The 26,159-nt window shown below is 38.1% G+C and overlaps 1 protein-coding gene and 1 long non-coding RNA gene across 5 annotated transcripts; both read right to left on the bottom strand.

The window, feature by feature from the left end:
- Positions 1-2,477: 2,477 nt before the first annotated feature.
- On the bottom strand, positions 2,478-7,973 carry LOC129349495 (uncharacterized). The gene is made up of 2 exons (XR_008602522.1): positions 3,910-7,973; positions 2,478-2,976 (listed from the first exon to the last, which is right to left on the bottom strand). It is a non-coding gene; the product is annotated as an uncharacterized LOC129349495 (long non-coding RNA).
- Positions 7,974-12,158: 4,185 nt separating this feature from the next.
- Positions 12,159-25,891, bottom strand: LOC111586001 (complement receptor type 2-like). Of its 4 annotated transcripts, XM_023295655.3 has the most exons (14): positions 25,739-25,891; positions 24,776-24,868; positions 24,411-24,599; positions 24,077-24,176; positions 23,799-23,872; positions 23,525-23,704; positions 23,243-23,422; positions 20,699-20,878; positions 20,094-20,273; positions 18,748-18,927; positions 18,212-18,256; positions 17,249-17,300; positions 15,561-15,615; positions 12,159-15,251 (listed from the first exon to the last, which is right to left on the bottom strand). In XM_023295655.3, the coding sequence occupies exons 2-14, from the start codon at positions 24,825-24,827 to the stop codon at positions 15,249-15,251; spliced, it is 1,470 nt and encodes a 489-aa protein (XP_023151423.2). In that variant the 5' UTR covers positions 24,828-24,868; positions 25,739-25,891; the 3' UTR covers positions 12,159-15,248. The 4 variants fall into 4 exon arrangements, with proteins under 4 accessions (XP_023151423.2, XP_023151424.2, XP_023151425.2 ...); XM_023295656.3 differs by lacking the exon at positions 15,561-15,615; XM_023295657.3 differs by lacking the exon at positions 20,094-20,273.
- Positions 25,892-26,159: the final 268 nt, after the last annotated feature.

The raw sequence follows: 26,159 nt of genomic DNA, 5'->3' as shown, positions 1-26,159 counted from the left end.
TTGAAAATTTCAGCCCTCAGACTGTGTGAAAGCTCAGGTCCTGAGGACTCAGGAGGTGTGGAGGCTTTGGAAAGTCTTGGAACTGAGGGTTCCACCCTCCAGCACAAAGGCTGAAGTCCAACCTCCTGAGAAAAACGGTCGAGTCGAGACTCGAGTTAAAAAAAAAAAAAAAATAGATGATAAATGCGCAAAAAAAAGAAGAATTGGTATCTGAGCGAGTAGCTCAGGGGATAAGAAGACAGACTACCAAGTGGAAGGTCGCAGGTTCAAGTCCCACCACCGGCACTTTTCTTTCTTAGTCTTTGTCAGGATTTTCAAAAAATTTAAGAAGGGTCTGGTCTTGAACCAGCGACCTGCAGCTCCACAGGCAAATCCTTAACTCACTGAGCTACAGATCAGATAAAAAGAAATAAATTCGTCGTCCCTTTGACATCGTGGTTGGTGAAGTGACCACATGGGCAGAGCCAAGGCGGAGTCTGGGTGGAGTCAGGGCGGAGAGTAGGCGGGGAGGTGGGTGGCGGCCTCCCCCCTCTACTCCCCCACCTTCCCCCCACCGCCCACCACACCTTCCCCCGCCTGACGAGTTTTTCGAGTCTCCACGAGTTCTTCGAGTCTCCACGGGTTTTCCCGAGTTTCCACCAGGTCGGAGGCAGAACAAGTTGTCATGAAGAAGTGTTGAAGTCGGCCAGGATGGAATGACTTTTTACAGCGACTAGAAGGAAGACCACTAGAAGAGCAGGTCTTTAACCACCATCCATAAAATCCATGAAGTCGCTCCAGAGAAATGAAGGGAGGTCAACTTTTATCAACCTCCATCCACATGTTCAACTTCATATCTTTACTTGGAGATTTTTAGCACCACAGACCTTTAGTATCACACTTTATTATCATTTATTAGGACTTTAATGGAATCCACCAGCAGATTTACTTTTTGTTGTCAAACTTTGTTCTTGTCGTCGTGGGACTACAGTATTTAAAACTGTTCCTTCTATTTGACCTCATGTTTATTAGTTATTTGAATTAATTAATCTCTTAAAAACCAAATAATAAATTGGGTTAGTCAAGAGCTTTAAATTTCTTACTTTGTCATATTTTAAGTATGACAAAAAAAAATAAAGCGTCTTCAGACAATTTGACCTGTAACTGGCATTATATAAATAAAATAGAATTTAAATTGTATGTATCTTGTAATGTTGGAGTAATTCAGCCATATATGTTGGAAAACACATTTTCTTTGTCCATTAATCTGTCGTTTTCTCCAGTAATTCATTTCTTGTTTTGGTTTATAAAATGTCAAACCCAAATATATTCAGTTTACTGTCATAAAAACCAAAAAGATTTACATTCATGATGCAGGAATCAGGCATTTTTTCAATTTTTATCTTAGTTTGGTCAGAAAGATAGTTGATAATGTGTGAATTGTTGCAGCTTGTGAGCCGTAGAAGGTTTTAATCTTTGTGGCCGAGTGTCAAAAAACATTTAGAAACCAACATCAACAAAACACTCAAAGATCTGAACATCATTTGCATGACAATGTCAAATTAAAGGACATTTATTTCCAACGTAAATGTGTGATATTCATCCTCTGGACCTTTCTCTTCACATCGTCTTCCACCTGGACTGGTTTGGTCGGGAGCATGTGCAACAAACATTTGAAAAACTGCACTTTAACATCAATGAATGACACTGAAGTTTAATCTCTACATAAATGAGACTGAGTCTGGATGTGCTGCTCTGTCATTAACTCCTAAGTTTAGGGAAAGCTCAAACAAAAGAGGACAGTTCAGATAAGACTTGAGAATGAGCTTATTTTGAACAAACATCTCAGACTTTCTGAGCTTCAGCACCTACAGCAAGATATTTTAACAACAAGCAACTCAAGAGATCCAGAAGTTGGAGAGAGTTAGCTTTAGCTGAGCCAAAGAACATGTGGGACGCTAACCTAGCAAACATTTCAGACTTTTCTCTGTGAATTCTGAGAAATAATTTCCTATTTAATGACAGCTACACATCTTAACTCAGTCTCATTAAAACAGACTCTAATTCAGTGTCATCCATACATATTAAAGTGCAGTTACCCAAAACGTTTGTTGCATGAGCTCCAACAAAACCTGTCCTGGTAGAAGGCCACTTTGACAAACAGGAAGTGGAAGATTCCAAGCAGATTTACAGAAGGGGGAACCACACTGTACTAAGTGTGGTCGAGTATAGAGGGGTGTTTTGTGGGTTTTTAAGGCTGATAATGATTATTAGTGAGACATTTGGAGTAGATATTCATTTGCAGTAAATAAAAGTATTTAAAACCTTGGAGTTAAACTTAGAAGAACACAAACTTTAACAGAAAACTTTGTTGATACGTTTTTGTTTTGTTTACAGATGTTAAGTTAAAGGAGTTTTATTCGTGACGTATAACCAATCAAATCACTCCAGAAGAGAGAGCGACCACAGGTAGATAAAGGTTCAGAGCCAAAGTAGCACCATTTTTAAATGTATTTATTACCGTAAATCAGTAAAAAAATACGGATAATCAGTAAATCAGTCAGCCCACAATTACTACAATTCTACAATGTATGTCTCTTTCCTTTGACTTCTTATTTGTACAATATACGATGTATATGATGGCATTTTTTCATACCAAAGGCTATACTATGTTATTTTCTAAGAGACATACGATGCTACTCTGTTTGTTCTGGCCCTGGGCCACTGCACTCCTCCTCTGTTGTTTTCTGGATTGTACTCAGCTGCATGCCTTCGTCCACCCGGCCTCCGTTGACTCGTCCCGCCTGCCGTCGCTGGAGCTGAAGCTGGATTGGAACAGACCAAAGTACAGTCCAATCACGATGCCAGCTGCCTCTCAAAAGGCTCCTTCATCTGGCAGGTGGCGGCACTTCTTCTGAGGGGAAGCTGAGCTGGCCCGGCAGAACTTTGGAGATGTGTTCCAGTGGTTGGTGGATGTGTGGGGAGATAGAGATGGACCTTTGAATTGTTCAGAAAGGAAAACAGGGAACCCACTGGTAATTTTAGTTTAGGGTGCTACTGCGGTGTGTTTTGGGGTTTTAAGAGGTGAACAGGAAGAGTTTTTTTTTGTATTGTTTATCTTTTACTTTGTTCCTGGTTGGAATGCCCATCAATGTCAACATGAAGTTCACTTTTAGTTCTGTTGATTTATTTTTATTTTACTAACACCCATATGTTTTTAACCCCCCTCACATGTTGTGTTGTTGTAAACTTACTCTTTCAAATAAATTCTTGTCTAACCCTCTGGAAACCAGCATTTGTACTGTTTTTATGTTGCTCCTCACCTACTGACAGCTGTGGACTAAAGGCTATACTGTGACGTTTTTAGATCAACATGCTATACTATGATGTTTGTTGGGCAACACGCTATACTGTAGGCTTTTTTAATTGACATATTACTGTGACTTTTTTTGTTTTAGTTTTTTTGTTTTTTTTTTAGCAACATATAAGAATTCGAACAGTTTTAAAAGTTACTATACTTTTACTTGTGCAATGAAATTATTATTCTATGGCATTTTTTAGATGACATATTATACTCTGATGTTTTCTTGAATTACATACTATTTTGACAATATATTGCACTATGACATTTTTTGAACCACATATCATACATGACAATTTTAGGCAACATCCTATCATTTTGAGCTTTTTGAACCACATAATAATCTATGGGGTTTTTTTGCCGACATGCTATACTATGAACTACAGGCCATACTATGTTATTCTTGAGTAAAGCATACTATACTTTGACATTTTCTGAACTACATCCTATACTATGGCCTTATACACAGAGTGCTTTGGTTATGTGTTGATTTCTAATCTAGATTTTTTTCTGTTTTGTTTTTTGACGGGATTACCACAGACCTGACCGTGAACACTGTTGACACCCACCTCAGGGAAACGCTGCCTAAGATCTCAAGGCTGCTTGGTCGTGGTCTTTCTGGCATGTACTCTTCCAAGATGAGCGGGGAAGTTAAACACTGATGGAATGACACCAGGTCTAAGCCGACAAACTTCCAATTCCTCCTCAACCCATAGTCTCTGGGAAACCTACATGGAGTAAGAAAAGTAGACAGAAGTAATTAAGTCTGTACACAACATATTAAAAAGAAATCACGCTAATAAATTAAGTACAAAGAACCAAATACGCAAATATACTGGAGTCCAGAGCTATTTAATTTGATAAGTATAACCTTGTTTAGTAACATTTCAATTATTTGAGAGCAGTCCTAAAGAACTGCCTGTAATCCCAATCATAAAATGTGTTTGGAGGAAGAACATAGATGGTAATCTGGATATACATGAGTTAGGCTTTAAAACTACTATTGGTAGTATTGGTGGTAGTAATAGCAATGTGACTACAAACTACTGCTGCTGATACTGGCACTGCTACTACAACTTGTAATACTATTACAAATGCTGATACTACTTCTATGACTCTAACAGCTATTTTATACTACTACTGCTTGTACTTTTAGTATTACTACTACTGCTTGTACAACTATACTACAGCTACTATTAATTGTCTGGTATTTGGTTGTCAAGATGCTAGCTCGCCTTAGCGTTTTGCTAGTGGCTAACTAGTTAGCTCTCATAGACTGGAAGCTCTCAACAAGATTTAATAATGACAAAAGAGCCAAAAACTATTCTTACCTATGAAAAGTCATTCCAAGTTTCCTTGTCTCAATCGTACGATGCAGTGTGTAATTGTATACAGCACAGTGAGCCAGCATACTTGTTTCCGTTTTCACGCCGTCTACATCAACAGAATGCACTGAAACTTTCCCCCCACTAGCTTAGCCTCGCCGTAGCACGCAGCTCAAAGGGGCGGGTCCTCACAACTCATTCATATCTATGAGAACAACGGTGGCTGCACATAAGGACGCCTGACGTTGATTAGCTGCGTAAATACCATTATATACAGTCTATGGTAAATACGTATGTGAATCGCATCGTTGGCTGCAGCAGCCAGTCACCGATCACTCACTGACTCACACTGAAAAATAGCACAGAATGAATTGTGACGTGTTTATTTTATTTACAATTTAGGTTGGATTTTTTTTTTTTTTTTTTTTTGTGCGCAGCGCAGATTTTCTGTGTGCGGAAACCGTGTCAGCAGTGCGCAATTGCGCACGCGCGCAGCTTAGAGGGAACAGTGGTTTGGAGTAATATTCTACTCTAAAATCTTCCAATGTAGACCTAAAAGGTTGATCTGATGGTATATTCTACCCAACATCCTGGAACATTTACCTAAAAGGTTGGTTTAATGGTATATTCCCAGAAGAACCCTTGAACATCGGGCTTAATGGTATATTCCACCCAAAACATTGTACATATACCAAGAAGTCAGTGCAAAGGAAATACAGACCTAAAAGGATTGTTTGAAGGAATATTTAAACAATTATTTTCATTATTTAATAATCTGTTATCAGTCAGAACCCTGGCAAACTTATTTTCATCAGTTTTTTTAGTGCAAGTCACAAATAAAGGACCTCTTGGTTTTTCCCGGCGTTAGTGAGTCAAAAGCTGCTGTTTCAACACAGACACGTTCACATACATCCACAAACCTCTCAGCACTCAAACACCCACAGACAGGAGGCCGGCTGGGCCAAGGCTCGGCGGCATCCTCAGACCCATGAGTCGGGGAGTCCGTGAACTTGGTGGTCCGGTTTGAAGGCCTCCGTGTGGTCCAGTAGAAGTCCACGTAGTCGGTGTTGGCTTTGAACCGCAGCGACTGGCCGCCATCAGGTGGACCTGCTCGTCCTCATAGGACTCCTCCTGTAGCCTTGAGGGGACCACAGGAACATTGAGTAGCTGTTGGAGTTCTTCCTGTCAGGCTCGTGGTAGAACGGCTCTGCAGGATCTTGTACTTGTCTTATCTGGAACAATCTAACAGCCTAAACTGTTAACAGCGGTGTAAAGAAGCAAACACACAGGCATAGATTAGGACTCAAACTAGATTTATTTTAGAAAACAAATCAACTCAGAGGCATTTGTTCACACATGTGGCTGAATAGGAGGCCGTCCAATCAGATTTGAGGTCTTCACTTTGTAGGTTGGTTGTTCGGTGAGACTCTTGGACCTCCATCAGCTGACGTGGATGTTTGATGGTCTTCCTCTCTAGTGCCAGATGATTCATCCATGAATTCAGCAGCTACAGACTGAAATGAAGCTCATGCTGCTGTTATTGAATTCCTGTTCCAGATCAAATGTTCAGAGCTCAACTTGAATGCATGCCGTCTGCTGTCTGATAGTTTTTCTCATTGTAGTCTTCAATAAAGTCTTTTTCCTCATGTCAGGATGTGGTGAGACTCTTTCTCAGTCACTGCAGACGTCCCTCATTGTGCATCTCCAGAGAAGAAACAGAAAAACTGATCACTGCTTCAGCATCACAAATGCTCTCCAGCATTGAGAGTGTTTTAGGAATTAATTCATTGTGTTGTGAACTTTGAAGGAGCAGAAACTTTACAGCTGCCAAAGATATGAGCTCCAATTCTGGATGTTTTAGAAAATGAAGTTCATTAAATGAACACTTGATGATTGCTGATAACGCTCATTAAATTACTGAAGAAATCCAACATAAAAACCTGTAAACTCTCAGGCGGCTTTTGTTAAAGTTTGTCTATAATTCTATCATCATATTCTGGAACCAGGACTCTGCAGAAGTTCCTTCAAGAAGGAACTTGTTCTCTGTGTGTTTCTATTTAAGGCCTCAGGTTTGAACGTACAGCAGAGGATTAGAAAGGAGTGATTTTAATGTTTAAATCAGTCCAGTAAATGTTTGGCATGAAAATTATTAAAATTTTGATTTCGATAGATTTGTGTCAAATAATATTCTAGAGTCTCACTTAAATATATCAAATGAGTTCAGTGTATTTACATTTTATAGAATATTTGATTTCTTAATCGCAGTACTGTAGGGTCTGACCCTAAATATTATAATAATGATGTCAATTTAAATAATATTTTAGTGCAGTCATAAACTTTAATCAGCTAAACTTACATAATAAATATCACTGTACAATCTTAACCTGAACATTCATATTATTGAGGTAAATATACATAAATCATGGTATTCTAGAGTCTTAACTGGAATATTTCTAACATTAATCTTTTTGTATTGTGCTGATAAACAACAATAACCCGACTTTCAGTTAATATTTGTTGTCTGTGATTGTGAGACTAAATTCTTCCACATTCTGGAACTGGACTGCATTTCCCAAAATGGAAACATGGACAGAATTTAACACTCATGTATCCATGGCAACGCTAACGTTTCTGCTTCTTACCAAAGTTCACAACACAAGTAAAGATTTTAATGTAAAACTTCAGGGATGACTACTAACCATAAGTATTCTGATCAATACTTCATGATCAATATCAGGACAGATGTTACAACTCCAGCTGTTGCATTAGACTGCAGTTATTCACAGAGAAATTAAAACATCACATTCCTCATAAAAACTAGATGGGACTTTTATTAAATAAAGTGTTGGTGAATAAAGAGTGTAAAAAGTGCAAAGCAGCTCCATTAAATCAGGAGATGTGAGACTTCCACAGCATGGATCACCATCTGCTGTGTTGATTCATAGCTGAATGTCAGAATGAACTGAGCTAGAAAAGCTGCTTTGAGCTGCAACATTACGGTCTGACAATCCAACGCCATCACAGTTTTCATCTGGTTGTTTTGCTTCAACATGCTGTGAAGTTCAGTTTTTACCTGAATCAATACAGAGATTCTATTTCCAACCAAGACTGGAATAAAAATTTGAATGTTATCAGGTTATTAATGCAACTAAATCCTTTCAAATGGAAGGATTTACTTCTAAGTTCTAATTCAAGTTTCAGTTGGAGCACATTGCATTCACAAAGAAAAACAGTGAAACCTTCATAGCAACATTTAATAAACCTAAAGCTTCCCTGTTGGCTCATTGGTGGAGTTTGTTACGGAGCATCTGAACCTTAAATCCAGTGAGACGACCATCTTCAGTCGAGGCCAGTCAGAGAACTTCAAGACCTTCCATCAGCTGGACCAGATGTGGCATCATCTCCCTCTGAACATCTGGATGACAGGAGAAAAGACAGAAATCAAACACAGATCACAGAAATACAATTTATTCACTTTCATCATTTTATAAAAGTAGCATGAACTTTATTAAAACTTGACAACATCAGTAATGAAAGTAAATGTTTTTATCTTGTGTTGAAGCTAAATTTAAAGTCAATGTTAATGACAGTTTATCCTGAGAGGAGTGAGAATGGAGCTTTTCTTTCCTTTTTAGAATATTCCCTCAAAATATTCTGTTTATTATTGGCTTTAGAAGCATTTTTCTTTACTTATTTATTTTTAGATACCTCAGACTGATACACTTTGCTGGTTTGCAGATAATGTCATGTAAAATGACAATAAAGATCTTCTATTATAACATATTGCTAAAACAAGAACTGCAAACCTTCTCAACCATCTCTCAGGCTGCAAAATTCCAACTGCGAATTATCTGATGTAGTTATTATTATAATTTTTACTGAACCAGCCCTGGAATTAATAAAAATCTGTATATGGATATGATTTTCTCTGATGGGACCACTATGGAAGCCGTAGTAATTATTAACTATCCTTTGAAGGGAAAGATTAGGTCTCCTTCAGGTGGATAAAAAAAATGCTCTCCCGTAAAAAAAAAAAAAAAAATGCATACAATAAAGTAAATCTCTTCTGCACTGCACACATACTACACTTTTGTATAACTCTGGATGTCAGAGTAAAGGCAGACAGATCCACCAATCAGCCACAACATTCTGACCACTGACAGCTGAAGAGAACAACATCCATCATCTTGTTCTAATGCAACGTTCTGCTGGGAAACCTTGACGTTCATGTGGATGTTTGACATGTACCACCACCTAAACACTGCAGGACAAACAACCCCCTAGTCTCCATGGCAACAGCAGTCCTTGATGCCAGCTGCCACCCTCAGCAGGACAAATTAAAACTGCTCAGGAGTGGTCCGAGGAACACGACAGAGCTAAGCTGTTCACCTGGGTTCCACACTCCCCACATCCAGATCTGATTGAGCATCTGTGGGATGGTCCAGGATCAGCCTGGTCTAGGTAGGACCCACCCTGCAACCCACAGGACCCACAGAATCCACAGAACATCCCCAGAGAGATGTTCATAGACTTTAGCAAACATCAGTCAGTCCCCCCTGCTCTTGTCATCGAGGATCAAGCCGTCGAGCTGGTCCATACTTATAAATATCTTGGCATTAATATTGATGACAAGCTGTCTTTTGACTTTCATGTTGATGCTATTTGTAAGAAGGTGCACCAACGCATGTATTTTTATAGGAAATTGCAGTTTTAAGGTTGATAGTACTTTTATGAAAATGTTTTATTCTTGTTTTAATGAGTATGTCTTAACTTTTTCTTTTATCTGCTGGTACAGCTTACTTTCACTTAAAAACAAAAACAAATTACAGGGTATAGTGAGAGCATGCAGCAAAATTGCAGGTATTAACCTCAACAATCTCTCTGATGTATATAAGCTCAGAACCCTAAATAAGGCCCACACACTCCTCACTGACCAGAGCCACCCCTTGGTTGGTGAGTTTGTGCTGCTCCCAACAGGCCGCAGGTACATCCTGCCAAGATGCAGGACAAATAGACTCAAGCATTCTTTTGTTCCTGCTGCAATTGTCCTGCTAAACAAGTGACTGACTAATCTGTTCGTCCTATTTATTGTTGTTGTCTGTGCTTTATGTAACTGGTACTCCGCGATTGTTGTGACTCTTGTTCTGCTGACTGTAGAGTGATTTGCCCCATGGGGACAACAAAAGATTCCTTGATCCTTGAGGTTCTGTTGAACCACTGGGTCAGAGGAGTTTTAGCAGCATAAAGGGACCAACACAATATTAGTCAGGTGGTCATAATATTATACTGTTATATTGTCATGCTGATTATATGATCAGTAAATGTTACCATCAATTATGTCCACATTGATCAGGAAAAAAAACAAACTATCAGTTCATTCAGAAACTGTGGGGTTAAACCTAAAAACACAGACCTCAACAGCAGTTTGTTTCAAAGCAGAACACCAGCTGGTTTTCACTAAAGAAGCTTTCAAAGCAACAATTAAATGACAGTTTTGTTCTCATTAAGTTCAGAGTCAGCCAAAATAATGTACACACATCAGGAAAAGAAAAACTTTTATAAATATTTCATTTGTATAAGTACTTCTGCACATATAGATTCCTCTTTCAAAGTTTGATCAAATCACGATAACTCTGTGTCCTGTTGTACGATGTTTTCCCAACAGATGGCGCTACCCTCATGAATGGAGCATCAGCAAGTGACATCTACAACACAACAGAAATGTCTGGAAGCCAGTGGCCACCACTTTGAGCATCTCTTATAATTGTAGAGGCCAAAGATAACTTTTATTAATCTCATGATGTCTGAATAAATTTGGTATTGAAATATTTATGCAAGTTTTTCTTTTCCTGATGTGTGTAAACATTATTTTGGCTGACTCTGTATAATGGGTTTCTGACAGGTCACCAGGCAACATCTTTTTATAATAATGACAAACATACCTGCATTCTACAGGAGTGATTTTCCTCATGTGCAGGTAAAGATGTGTGAGGAGCTTAGAGATGACAGGAGCAGGAGTCATCCTTACTAATTCAGCTTCCACCTAGAAACAGAAAGACCACAAAGAAACACACCGATATATTCTCAAACGTTCAACCTCACAGCCTCAAAATATCTGTTTAGGAAGTGTTGTGTTTCTAAATTCTGCTGAAAGCATTGACAGACATTCTCTTACAAGGTTGTGTAAAAAGCAGCCTGTCCTCTGAGCTACTGAGAAATTTTCCTGAACAAAGTTTCTATATGTGAATCAGCTCAACAAAAACTAAAGCCTCAGTCAGAGATAACAGGTATCGCAAATTATAAACAACTTTCTTTGTTAACTCAGATTTTCTGCTTCAACCTCACATAAAAAGGGGAGTTTAACTCGTCAGGTGACTGAAAATGAACGGCTTGTGCAGTTCTAGATCCAAAAGTAGGATGATTCAACTCATGTTTTACTACAAATACATGCAGTAATAAATAAATACAATGACTGGTTGTTAGTTTATTCACTATTAATATCATTTTCTATACTGGATTGAACTTGAGCAGTGGAAGAGAGAAGGAATTTAATGAAATTATGGAGATTCAGAGAGGTAATGTTGCACAATGTTAAGGGCGGTTTAATTCAAACCAGCTGAATGTTAAACTTCAGTGCAGCTCAACGGGTTTCAGTTAACCTTAAAGTAAAATAACTTTTTTAAAAGCTAAAATACACAGCAGAGAAATACAGGTTGAGAAGGTCATTCTAATATTGACGGACAGCTGCAGCAGCAACTAACACAGGTGTTCAGAGGTAAGTTAGCCACCTGTGTTAATTAGCCCGCTAGCTAACTTAGCCGCTTAGCTAGCTAACGCGTCCGGACCAACTGCTCAAACACGACAAAACACAACTCTTCACAAATCGCTGACTTAACGTACAACAAAATAACGCTACTGGTTAGAAGTATTTATCTTCTTACCGTGTTTTACTCCAAAAACAAGGTCAACAGCAGCCAGAGATGCTACCAGACGTGCCGACCATAGATATACATAGAACAGATATGCTAGCGCGCTGTCTTCAATATGATCTATGGTCTGACCAATCGCTGCTCTCTGGCTCCGCCCTCTGAGAATCTTGTTGTCGTTTGGCTCCACACTTGCTGATGACCACTTCCGGTCTCAGAAAATGAAAAAAAAGACCTTTTTTCGTTTCTGTCTCTTACTGATTTTATTTTTTTGTTATTCTAAATATAAAATGAAAATCAAAGCATTTTAAAAATTTTGTACATCCCTTTTTGATCATGAAAAGGAAAAACGCCTTGTATTTCAATTTTAATTTTTGTATTTTAAAACAAAGATCAAATAACCACTTTTTTTTCAATACCCGTTTCAGAATGGAATATCCAATTGCCAGATAAATACACAGACCCATATTCACAGGTAATCATACCTGTATACTAAATACCAAATGTAACAGTAAAATTCTTTTTTTTCACATAAACCTCATTTCAAATGGGAAAAAACGTTAAGAGTACATTGTAAACACAGAGTCTTTATTGTTTGTTTCTCTTGTTTTATTTCGTTGAGTACAAAATTTAGTGCCAGTATAAATACAGTTTTGCTTGCTTCAAAACAACACAAAAACTTAAGATATTCTGACGCTACAGAGCCCCGCAAGGGCGCCAACAAGATTTTTTTGATTTGCATTCACTTGCAATAGTTTTGCATTACTTTGCAATACACTTTTCACTCCTTCTGATCCATACGAAGACTGTGTTGGACAGGTCTATGAATAATACAATGTCAGTTTACGGAAACACTGGAAAAGACAGACAATGTGACACTTGATGCATGTATTGCTCATTATTTCTTTTAAAAGGCCAGTCTGATGGCATCCAGCTGCTGGCTGTGAACACAGGTGCAGCTGAATATATGGTTGATGTTGTGACTTTTATTGCTGCTGTGGTTCAGTTTTTGGTGCTATAGATATATTTAGCTGTTAGTTTTTGTGACAGATGTGTTAGTTTATATAGCAGTTCAGGAATACAGTAGTTTCAATACAACACTCAGAAAGCAAACCTGCCACTGTGCACACACTACTGCTGCATGTAGTCAGCATTACAACCATGACAAATGAACGTCACAGACATAATGGTAACAATGGCTACAGCCACAGCTGACGGCGCACAGACTATCTGCAATTACAACTGTATGAGCTGAACTGTAATACATATTATTACTACATATCATGTAGCTTGTAGTCAGTGGCTGCAAATACAGAGAGTCAGTGCTGCCTCAGCTGTGGCTATTTGCACCACTGCATTCACCTCCTAAGACCCGAGCTTTGCCTGGGCTTGCATTTTAGATTTTTTCTCATTATTTGAGATAAGGAGTAATCAATAAACATAATAATCGCATAATATCTAATATCTTTTTGTATTTTATTATATTCATATTAGATTTATATTGTTATTTTTATCATTTTTTTTATTATGAACAATACGCTTTTGAAAAAAAAAAAAAACGATGTCTACATATGTGGACACCAGGTCTTAGGAGGTTAAAAGGGAAACCAGAGGAGCTAGTTTACTGGCTTTGTAAGTGATCCACTGTCGTGACTGACTTTTTCACTGCAGCCTTTGGATAATATAGCTGTGGCTCCAGCCATTACTACAATTCTGGCTGTGAGATATTCATTTTTAATGGTTGTCATGCTGACTACATACAACAGTAGTGTGGGTGCAGTGGTTGTTTTGCTGAATGACCATTGTATTTGTTGAACCCCCAAATGCACACATCTGTCGTACAAGCGCCAAATAGTAACAGCTGGACATATGGCATCATAAACTGAACCGCAACAATAACCATATATCCGGCCATAACTTTACCTTCACAGCCACATCCAGCAGCTGAATACTGCTGGAAACTGGCCTTTCAAGATGCATAGCAAGCAATAAAAGCATCATGTAAAGGGTCACATCATCTGCCCTTTTTGCTACTGACAGGAGTTATTACAAGGAAACACAAATGTAGTCCTTAAAAAAATCTGACTGTGACATTTAGGGGGCTTGATAGGAATTTTTTTTTAAATTCGAATAAATAAAGAGAAAGCAAAGGAAGTGCAAAATTGTCAGAAATTACGTTCTCCACAACTTGTAACCACACTCACACAACATACTTGTGTCCTAATGTTCACAATATTTCTCATCCTCTGGACAGTTAGTGGTGAAAAAAATAATACAAAGCCTGAGCCACTGAATATGAAATACCTACAAGAAGAACAATTAATAATTTAGATGGCATAAAACCTGAATTTATATTATTAAAGATCATTTTTTTCTTTGTTAACAAAAACATATGGTACGCATCCACAGGATCTATCATTTCAGCACTTCCTGTTCATTGTCTATGCAAGCAGCTGTGCAATGCATTCTGGTAGCACTGTGTTTCAAGAGATGGTGCATTACATTTCCCACTCTTCATTTGCATTAAATTAAGTTCTAGGCTACTTTATGCAAATCAGAGGCATCCAGAAGCCATGTCTGAAATTGAGGAACAAACAATCTACAGGTCTAGTGTCTGTCCAGTCAGGTGCAGCCAGTGTTTGCCCTGTTGTAGGAGGGTTTGGCCTGTACTGGCTCCCTGTCAGTCATCTATCATGATGCTGCCTAGTTGCATTTCTATTAAGCGTTTAATGCTTGGAAGCGATGTGACCCCTCATGTCCAAAAAAGCCCCCCATGGACACGTACCATTACTGAATTTGGTGGAACTACACAGCACAAAAACCCAGCATTAACTATGGCTAACTTTTTGGTATAAATATCAGGCTAAAGTTAGTTAACAACAGTCGTGTAATTAAAACAAATACAGTTGAGACACAACACACTGAAACACTTTTTGCATTAAGGCATATTATATGTACACACCATACGTTCAGGCACTATGCTAGGGACTGTTTTACAGACCCTAATGTTTCCATTAAAGTGATGAAAGTTTAAAGATTGACAGACTGGTTGTAACCGAGGAGCCTCTCCTTTACAAACAAAACTTTTCTGTGGCATCAACAATTTCAATTACAGCTACACCAATGGTGCAATTTCCAATGTAAGCGAATATTAACAGGGTATCCGCTTGGTTATTAAGCATTAAAATAAAACTGCTTTTTATGTTGTTGTTCAAAATAAATTTATTCCTAACGACTTATATGAAAGAACAATGATTTCTGCAGACTTAAGGCAATGGCCAAGCAGAGATGTGCTCTGTGTTATAGTGCAAAAGTTCAAAGTCAATGTAGCGTCTAAGCTTCTCGGATAAACATGAAATTCCACTCCTTCCTAATTTCCAGAATTGAAAAACTCAAACATCACTGATGTTTGGAAAACAAGAGGTTGTTATTATTTTGAACTACTCAGAAAAGCCACTTATAGCATAAACTAAATGGATTGACCTAAATTTGCAACAGTTTCTAAGTCTCACGCTGGCATTCAGAGGTTTTCACAAATTCCTGCCATCCACATTGCACAGGGAGGGCACCTACATTCAAAGATTGGTCCAGGGACATGTCTCTTCTCAAGAATCCATGTTTACAGCCAGTAATGTTGGACCAACAGGACTGCGATGTTTACTACAGAAAAAAAGGAAGCACAGAAAAGTAATTAGAACGTATTTAGGTAAAGTGTAAAATCCTCTAAAGACCTGTAAAAATAAAGAAAAAAAGGTCAGAATATTTGTGCAAGATGTTACACAAGCAGCTGTCCCACAGGATAGTTAGCAGCTGAGAAGAAACAGAAGAAAAAATACATCTTGACCAATACATATATACCATGGACATACAGCATGGATGTATGCCTACATTATCAAATTACACTTGCTAATCATATGTGTTCGCTTGACATTAATGATTTCAGGTGTGCTCAAGGATCCATCATCTTACCGAGAGTGCTACATCCTCTCCAGGTTTTGGAGCCTCTTTGTCAGTTTTCCGAGAGCTGTAATCCAGTAATTACTGGTCAATATTACTGCTTACGCATAACAAGGCAGACAAGAAGTTAGAAGAGTTTGAGGAAGCCCAGAGACGTGCCCACAAGCCTACACACCACTCACCAACAAAGAATACCTCACATGCACATATCAACCATGCTTGCAGTTATCAGTGTTTCTTTCACAGCTGAAATATCCACATTTGTGTAAGGTGTAAAATTAAGATGTCAAATACTACCTGTTATTTTCTGACAGCAGAAATTAACAGGTCACTGCAACATCATCAAGGACAAAAGACTTTTTTTTTTTTTTTTTTTTTTTTTACATCTGCTATTTGTTACACTCGGACAGAAGTTCAAAAAGCTCTTATAAAGTCATTTAATTAGCCTTGTGTTCTAAAGTTTGAATTGATGAGACTTCATATGCTGTGTGAACAATGTTAATATAACAAGTGGGATCTTTATAATAACAATGTAAAGACTCATTTGCAGGAAGAAATAAGGGACTATACCACCACCAAATGCTCTGCTTGTCATATTTCATCATATTTCACTGACTGATCCTTGTCACTTTTTTGCTATTACTTTATGGCAGACATTTTGGGCTCTAAAGGAAAATCAAACCCTAAAAAATTCAAATCTTAATTGCCAAACAATATCAAAAGCTGTGCAACAGCAAGTATTAAGTGGAAGGCTTTAAAACACTCTTCCATACCACAAGTTGGGCGTCACACAAAATCAACCGACTCAAAAGGAAACAAAATGTGTTTCCTGAGAGACTTTTTCAGAAACGTGTCATACTAGTACTTCCTTTTAAGCAGAACTAAAATTAGCCAATGCAAAAATCCACCAACCAAAGGAACTACAAATCATTCTTTAACTCAGCAGTGCTTGGAATGATTCTAAAGGTTTTTCCTAAAAACATAAATAAAAATTTAAAAAAACCTTTTGAGCCTTCTCTTTCTCATTATTAACTGTATGTTTGGTTTACCAAAATAATATAGTTGATTACCAGTTGAGTTTCACTTCCTTAAAACCCTACTTTGAGAGAAGGTGTGGTATGTAAGTTGTTGCAATTTGCCGTTCTGTTTCTGACAGACGGCAAGGAAATGTGCATATAATACAACTGACAGATTCAAGTATAAAGATAGCAATAGATTAATATATTAAAATCTATTCATCATATTAATATGCATTAATATCCGAAAATCACATTTTTAGATCATCTCACTATTGCTACATTGTTAATACTTGTGTAAATAATGAATACTACAAGCTTTATCTACATGTTGCTTATTGCTGATTTCCATTAATCAACATATGAATCAAACACATCATACTAGGTTCTTCTCCCTCAGTGACATAGAGGCTCTGTATCATCAACTGATTTGAGTGCATATTTCAGTGATAAACTGTGGCAGATTAGCCAAGAAGCCTTCAAATGCCAGGAATTTCAACATGCATAGCAGAAAGCATAGACAGAGTGAAAATAGTGACTCAGTACAAACACAGACACAAAAAGTTGGAAATATTGTGTCAAACATTGAGACTGGCTGGTCTGAGAGGCAAACAAAACATGCAGAGGCCATGACAGAGATAAAGCAAGGATTAGTCTGTACAGTTGAATAAAACAACATTTTACCGTTTCTTTTTGTAGATGCAACAAAGGAATACCCCAGCAATAACCACGAGCACTTTGATGAGGAAAAAAAACATGGACATGTTTTAATATGACTTTTTTAAAAAGCTGAGTTACCAAGAAACCAACAAATGGAACCACAATAATATAATAATATATCTGACACCATCCCACCACCTCAAAGGTTAGATGCTTTGTGACATTACTGCAGCTAAAACATTGCTATTCAGAAACGTGTAGAGAGGGCTGATAAATTACAGGCAAAACCTGAAACACTGGCCCTGAAATTAAGGGCATCATGTGGTGTTATCATGCTGTGGCAGCATTTTGCTCGATTTGGGTCCACGAGTTGTCTTAGAAAGAATCAATACAAACTTGTTCTGAGTGACTGTCTTTTCTATCATGATGAGAGTGGTCTCTTTCAGGATGACAATGCCTCCATTGTTGGGGTATAAAATCACATACCATGGCCTTCACAGTCACCACATCTCAACCCAGTTGACCACCTCTGGCAGTCTCTGGACTTGCATGTGCAACTGTACTCACCACCATCATCAATATAACACCAAATGAACGAATATTATTATAAAGAATGGTGTTCTTCTCTCCATTAAGGGTCCAGACACTTCAGTACCACGATGCATCGAAGCTATCTTGGCCCAATATCTCATTAAGTAAGACATTTTATGTAGTTTTTTTTTCCTCTGATTTGTCACCAATTTGTTCATTCCACATCAAAAGTACACATCATGTACAAATAAAGGCTGGCAAAGTGGCATGGGTACGTTCTAATGTCTGAATGTTTCACTAGTCTTATTTGTTGATCCAAATAAGAATATGATGCCCTCTCAGAAACTCTATCATCTATTGTAATGTAACAATGTTGTTTTGCTGAGGCCATCATGGTCTCATTTGGGCCGATATTACGATCTTAATAAACTGGTAAAGGGTTAAGTTGAATCTTACCTGCAAAAGTTATCCCCACATATTTACCGACGTCACCGGCCCTGGCTGTAATAAAAAAAAAAAAAAAAAAAACACATTTCATAAGAGCAAAAAAAGAAGAAAACAAAAAAAATATGAATCTAACAAAACATTTTTTTACTTAATCATATATATCATTAGCCCAGAGGTAGGTGAAGTAGTAAAAAGTCCATCATATTTGTATTTTACATAGGAATGTCAACTAGAGCCGTGCAGTCATCAAATATTGAGGAAATATATTCAAATATGTCTAATATGTCATGATGGCATTATCTGTGGGGAAATGATTATTTTTATAACAAGCACATTCCAAATGCTACATCACCTCTTCTCTATCCTATCTGAGGACATATGTTTATATGACCACTGAGAAATACATTTCACAAGCAGACAAGACTTGAAGTTAATTTTATGAATTTATCCTTGAGTTTAGTGACAGCCAAATGCCTTTAAGCCTATTATGCATTATCTCAGCCAAACAAATCAAATCTGAGTATGTATTTCCTTGTACGACTTACATGCACATTCTGGTAGTCCAGGTGACCACTGCCCATCACTGCCACATGTCTGGGTAGGTGATCCTTTTATAGAGTATCCAGCATCGCACTCAAATGTCACAGTAGATGAGTATTTATATGGGGCTTGAGAAGTCTTCTTCAAAACACCATTATTAATGGTAGGCTCTTTACATTCAACCGCTGCAGGCAAAGAAAGTTGTGAGGAAATAATTATAGAACCTTATGATGTCATTAAGTGTTTAGCACTGACTAATCTAATGCGACAGTAAAAGTAACATGCAACATAAGGGTTTTTAAACAAGATGAGACACTATTTAAGAGTCCAAGTTGCAATTTCCAGCAAGGCCACATTGTAATGAAAATACTGATTCTGCTTTGAACTACAATGAAAAGAAGCATAAACATGACAGCGTAACAGATTTCTCAGTAAAGCAAACATCTAGAATTATTTTAAAATAGGAGTATATAGTACTCATTGATGTAGTAAAGGATGACATCCATATCTCAAACAATCCAAATGCTATTACAGCTTTCCTGGGGAAAAAAAGGTAATTCCCAAACAGGCAAGACTTACAGTCAATTTTCTGGATTTGTCCTTGAGTTTTAAATTTGGCATATTTTTAATGTTGTCATTTACAGATACAAGGAAAATGGACATTCCAGTTTGAGACATTTTTTTAAAATTGTGCAAATATGTTTTTAAACAGTAGTTACATTCTGACTTATTTTAACAAATTTTATTTTTTGCAAAAGAAAAATGGCAATTTAATCTAGAAGGAAAATCGCATGTACTTTAAGGTATAATCAGCTTCTCTAATCCAATATGTTGTTTGTCAAATTCTGTGAAAATCTGCTCACAGTCCACCAGCTGTTTGTTTTGTGTGTGTGTACTGGAAAGACTAAATCAGGCGTTGGGACACTGCTGGGAAGTAACTTGGACCAATCCACACAACACTTCCAGTGTGCCCTGTACACAAGTATTAAAGTACACGAGCACAAACATGTACAGAACAGGGGAATAGGAGGGGAGATGAGAGTGAAGGGGCAAAAGAAAGAGAGGGAGAGAGACAGAGAGAAAGAGAGAGAGACAGAGAGAGAGAGAGAGAGAGAGAGAGAGAGAGAGAGAGAGAGAGAGAGAGAGAGAGAGAGAGAGAGAGAGAGAGAGAGAGAGAGAGAGAGAGAGAGAGAGAGGACGGTAATTCTGACATTTGATAACTACCTAAATGTACTAACTGGCTAAATATCAACAATCATTTTCCAGAATCATAGATTGAACCTATAAACGTAATAAGAATGATCTCATTAAGCTAATCACATCTCGGTACAAATTTTTATTTATGACTTACATTTACATTCTGGAAGTCCAGGTGACCATAAACCATTTATGTCACATGTCTGGGTAGATGCTCCCTCCATAATGTATCCAGATCTGCACTGCAGGGTCACTTTAGATAAGTGTCTGTATAGAGGCTGAGAGCCTTCCATCAAATCACCATTTTCAATCTTGGGATCTGTACACTCAACCACTGCAGGCAAAGAATGTTGTATTGTAGGAAATTATAATGTGATAAAGTGCAGTGATTAGGAATGCAAGTTTTGGACATGATTTTCTGAACCAATAGCTGGAAACAGGGTTTGATTTGTTTTTTTACCTAAGGCACAGGACTTTTGTGGCAATGATGACGTAGTTACATGAGCCAATCAGATACTGCTACACTGCCCTTGAAGGTTGCTGTGTCCTGCCATCATGAGCCTTGGCCAGAAGCTATTAATCGCTACAAAAGTCAGTCATTGTGGCCTGTTGCTAACTAAAGCCCCATAATCCTCTCTCCTTGTCAGCATGGAACTACCAGTCGTCCAAGACACCACTTCCTCAGGTAAATACAGAAAGCAAAGAGAGCATCTGATCAAGCCAATTATACAAACACAGCTAATTTCATTTATGACTTACGTTTACACTCTGGGAGTCCCGGTGACCATAGACCATTTATGTCACATTTCTGGGTAGATGCTCCTTTCATAATGTATCCAGAATGGCACTCCAGCGTCACTGTAGATGAGTATCTATATGGAGGTTGAGAACCCTCCTTCCGATCACCATTTTTAATCTTGGGATCTGTACATTTAACCGCTGCAGGCAAAGAATGTTGTGAGGATATTATAATGATGCACTGGCTGGTATGTTGTGACTGCTGTGATTTAGGAAAAGTGAGACCGGACCACTTCAATAACTACTCTACACACAATGTTTTGAGAAAATTACATCCAGGGTGTCAAATCTGAGTCAACACTGTATCATGAGAAAGTTTAAATATAAACTGAGTTCATGAGTAATGTAATGTTAGAATATGGGCACCGTCTGATTCTGGAGCGATATTGTTGACATTTAGCTAGTTAGCATATTTAGATAGCATGTGCCAGATTTACCATCTCACTCACACTGGGCCCTTCCTCTCCCTGTCCCTACGTCCTATGCACAAGCTTAAACATGCACAGGAAATACTGAAAAAGTGTTGTATAGATTGGTTGAAGCTACTTTGTTTGGTTCCCTCCTGTGTACAAGAGAGTCACTGAATTTGACAAAAAGTATTAGTTTACAATTGGTGACTGTACCTTTAATTTGAACATGTCAAAGTCTTAAAGTTTTTAAATTAGATGGGATATTGTTTAAGATTGTGTTACAATAAAAGTTGCAATTTCCTGCAAGGCAACATTGCAACACTGACTTTCTTCTGCACTACAATATAAAGAAGATTAATCATATTAGAAACACAGATTTCTTGGTACAACAGCCAGCTGTAATTATTTTAAAAAGGGAGTAGGTCAGCATGGTAGAAGAAAAACTCTACTTTAATCTAAATAAGAAAGCACAGATACGCAAAAGTATGAGGCCTAAAAAAAGTATTCACTTCCCATGGATGCTTCACCCTTTTGTTGTGTTTATACATGAAATCATGGTCAATATAATTTGGCTTTTTTGGCAAGAATTTGGCAAAAAAGAAAAACCCTCTTTAACATCAAAGTGAAAACAGATTTTTACAAAATCATGTCACCCCCATTAAAGTGACCGATCTAAATCAATAATGGTCTGGCTAGGTGATGCACGCAGTGTCACAATTACTGAAAAGGAGATCGCCCGAGTGCCGGTGATGGGTGTCAAGTGATTGTAGTATAAAAACACATTTACCTGGAAGGTTCAGTCTCTGGTTCATCAGTATTTCTGCTAAAATTGCAACATGAAGACCAAACAACACTCCAAGCAACTGAGAGAAAAGATCATTGAAAAGTCAGGAGATGGCTACAAAAACATTTCCAACTCACTGGACCCACAAACTTCAGCTAAAACGATCATTCATAAATGGAAGGAGTATGACATTTGTTTAAATCTTCACAAACTGAATGAACGGGCTGGAAGAGGACTGGTGAGGGAGTCCACCAAGACACCTATGACCACTCTGTAGGAGTTAAAAGCTTCAGTGGCTCAGATGGGAGAGACTGTACATACAACAACTGTTGCTCAGGTTCTTTACCAGTCAAAGCTATATGGAAGAATGGCAAAGAAAGAGCCACTGCTGAACAAAGCTCACATGAAATCTCGCCTGGAATTCACCCAAAGGGATGTGGGAGACTCCAAGGTCAATTTGAAGAAGGCTCTTCCATCTGGTGAGACAAAAATTGAGCTTTTTGGCCATCAGACTAGATGCTATGTTTGATAAACACCAAACACTGGACATCACAACAAACACATCATCTCCACCATGAAGCATGGTGGTGGCAGCATCATGATGTGGGGATGCCTCTTGGTAGCAGGCCCTGGAAGACTTGTAAAGGAGGAGGGGAATATGAATGCTGAAAAATATCACCAAATCCTGGAGGATAATCTGACTCAGTCTGCAACAGAATTATGACTTGGGAGAAGGTTTATTTTCCAACAAGACAACGAACGTAAGCGTACAGCAAAAGATGCACAGAAATGGTTCAAAGACAAGAAGGTGAATGTTCTGGAGTGTTCAAGTCAAAGCCCGGATATCAATCCAGTCGGGAATTTGTAGCTGGACTTGAAAAGAGCTGTTCACTCCACATCCCTGAGTAACCTGACAGAGCTTGCGCTGTTTTACAAGGAAGAATGGAGAAGAATTGCATTGTCCAGATGTGTACGGCTGATTGAGACATATCCACACAGACTCAGTGCTGAGACTGTAGCCAAAAGTGCATCTACTAAATACTGACTTGAATGAGGTGAAAATTTACATGATCATTTACTTTGCCTTAAATATTTTTACCTAGTTGACATGATTTTATAAAAATCTGTTTTCACTTTGATATTAAAGCAAATTCTTGCCTAAAAAGCCCAATTATATTGACCACGATTTCATGTATAAAAGCAACAAAAGGGTGAAACGTCCAAGGTGGTGAATACTTTTTATCGGCATTGTATATGCTGTCATCTGATGAAACTCATTAAAGTAAGCAGTCATTTTCATATATGACTTACGTGTACATTGTGGAAGTCCAGGAGACCACAGACTATTTATGTCACATGTCTGGATAGATGCTCCTTTCATAATGTATCCAGAATTGCACTGGAGTGTCACTGCACTCTTGTACCTGTATGGAGGTCGAGCACCTTCTTTCCATGTGCCATTTTCAATCTTAGGATCAGTACATTCAACCCCTGCAGGCAAAGAAATTTCAAAATAGACATATTAACCAAAGTTGAGATGACATGGTAAAGAACTAAGAAAGTTGGGATTGAAAAATAATTTAAAAAGCTTACTGGTACATGTTGGAGGATCAGGTGTGAATTTTCCATCCGTAGAACATGATAATGATTTTGATCCATTGAGTGTATAGTCATTTACACAGCTGTACTGTACAACTTCACTGTATTCATAGGATTCTTTGTTTGGACTGAATTTGCCATCTGTTATGTCAGCTGGTGGATCACATTTCAACACTGCAGGAAAAAAGCCATGCATTAAAATAAAAACAGAAGGCGCCCATTAATTATGTATGTATGAGCTATGTATTAATACACAAAGATTACCAACCTTCACATTCAGGTAACCTTTCCAACCACCCTTGGTCTCCACAGTTGATCTCTCTCTGACCAACCAGTATGTAACTAGTTAAGAGGAGAAAAAAATTACTTAGGAATTCCATTTCACTTGACAACAAGCAAGCCCTACTGAACATCCACTTCGAATGAAATCATTTTTGTTTGTTTTTATATGGAAAGATCATGGGAGACAAGATTTTTGTTTAAATATGCGACTGTCAATCAGTATGTAAAAATTAAATCTCTGAACATGAATCATTTAATACAAACCCTTCATTACAAGTGATCACAGCTTTTTCACCAAACAGTGGTCCATTAGGGTAGTCAACCTGTCCATTAAGTAATGGTCCAACTGAGCCACAGTTCTTTCCTGAAACAAGAAAACGCTTACAATTAGGTCCCTTCCTTACAAATTACTGGACAATGTCATGTACAACTAAGTGAACAGTCTAGTCAGCAGATATAATCACCTACAACATTTATCACTAACAACATTTTTAAGTAAAACTCATTCTCCAAATCTGAGAATATTACCAGCTTGAACTAGGTGTGAAATACTGCTGCTATTAGGAATTTAAATGTAAAATAAAGTGATAATATTCACTCTCGCATGTAAGCCGCACAGGACTCCAACTCCCAGCAGTACAAGTGATGACTGCAGACCCTCCTGCAGGAGTGTAGCCCACATCACAGCGAAAGGAAGCTCTGTGCCCATCTGGGAACGTTTGTAAAAGAATGTCCTTGTCACTCAAACCCATGTTGGGCCCTCCAACAGGCCTGGAGCACTCTTGAGCTATAATTTTTTTTTTTTTTTAAATTAAAAACAAAAAGAGAGATTAAAAAGAGGGATGGAGAGGATCAGTGTGACAGAAGAAGAAGTGTATAGTAACTGAGGGCAAGTTAACCTAAAACCAAACACCAGTTTGTGTATACAATAACACATCACAGGCTTATCCGCACTGCACTCACCTTGAGCAGTTAGAAGGCCAAGACTCAGTAGGAGGAGAGTAGAGAGAACCATGACTGACTCTGTTCAGGCTGATTCAAGCCAGTCAGCTCTCACTGTTAAGACAAAATCAACGTGAATCAGACATACAGACATTTAACTCAGTTAGGATGGTAATACTAGCAAGGACCCTATTCAAGTAGGTTTTGTTACTGCGGAAGACATTACCTAGAAGACCTGTAGCTCATGCAAACATGCGAATATCATTTGAGTTACTTTACTTGCCTGAAGTAAAAAATGCCATATTAACCAAATTTAGTTCAGCTTGGAATGCCTATTAATAGAAATAAACATAAATATCTCGAATCGAGAGTTTGTATATTGGTCAAAGGCTAATCTTTGTAAGCAAATGCGCATAGCGTTGTTACGGGCTTCACCACACCAAACTCAATTCAAAATCTGTCTGTTTTAGCACACTAATGTAGCTCTGCTCATCTGGGTAATCTTAACGAGCTACTTCTTCACGAAATAACACGAAAGATTTGATAAGCAATTCGGCATACGTTAGGAAAAACAGAACTACCAAGCTGCTTATACAGAAATAAAATCCCAGTCTGTAATACTGGCAAGTCATCCATGTTGCTCTCCGTCTTCCTCCATCGAAACACACTGTGGGCGGTTACGCGTTACAGTAATAACGGCGTGAATTACTCACTAAATCGACAACAACTGAGAGAGGACCCATGCCTAAATTACCACTAGATCATCAGGGTGACGGTACCTGACACGTCGTTTATCTGACTGTCTGAATTCGATGATATTAATTTGCTAAATTCAATAAATTGTACCAGGCTGGGCGAGCTCGAGCACAGGTAGCTAACGCAACAAAAACGAAAGCTAATCCCACTTGATACATTGTTAAGTCCCGTTAATGCCGAATAGCTGCTCTGTTTCCACTTAAATCAAAAAACTAGGGTTAAACTTACCCAACTGCTCAACTGAACGGTAACACTCTCAACGGCGAATGCTTCCTTCACAGTAGTAGTTCGGGTTCGTGTTTGACGGTTGCGACTTCTTCACGGACATAGGTGGTGCTAAGCGACGCATGCGTCGTCACCCACAAGACAACACAACGAACACCGGAAATCACGTGAGTTCCCAGAAAACGTCATTTGTGTATTCATTTCGAATAGATAGATAGATAGATAGATAGATAGATAGATAGATAGATAGATAGATAGATAGATAGATAGATAGATAGATAGATAGATAGATAGATAGATAGATGCTATACCATGATTTACATATTTATATCTTTTTGCACAAGGTATATTTTGTTACATTATGGATTTCCACAGTTTTGCATACTGTATATTTACAATACTGTACATTTTGAATATTATGTAT

The sequence above is a fragment of the Amphiprion ocellaris genome, chromosome 8 (genome assembly GCF_022539595.1).
Source record: "Amphiprion ocellaris isolate individual 3 ecotype Okinawa chromosome 8, ASM2253959v1, whole genome shotgun sequence".
In the NCBI taxonomy this organism is placed as follows: domain Eukaryota; kingdom Metazoa; phylum Chordata; class Actinopteri; family Pomacentridae; genus Amphiprion; species Amphiprion ocellaris.
This window is presented reverse-complemented; position numbering and strand designations above follow the sequence as displayed.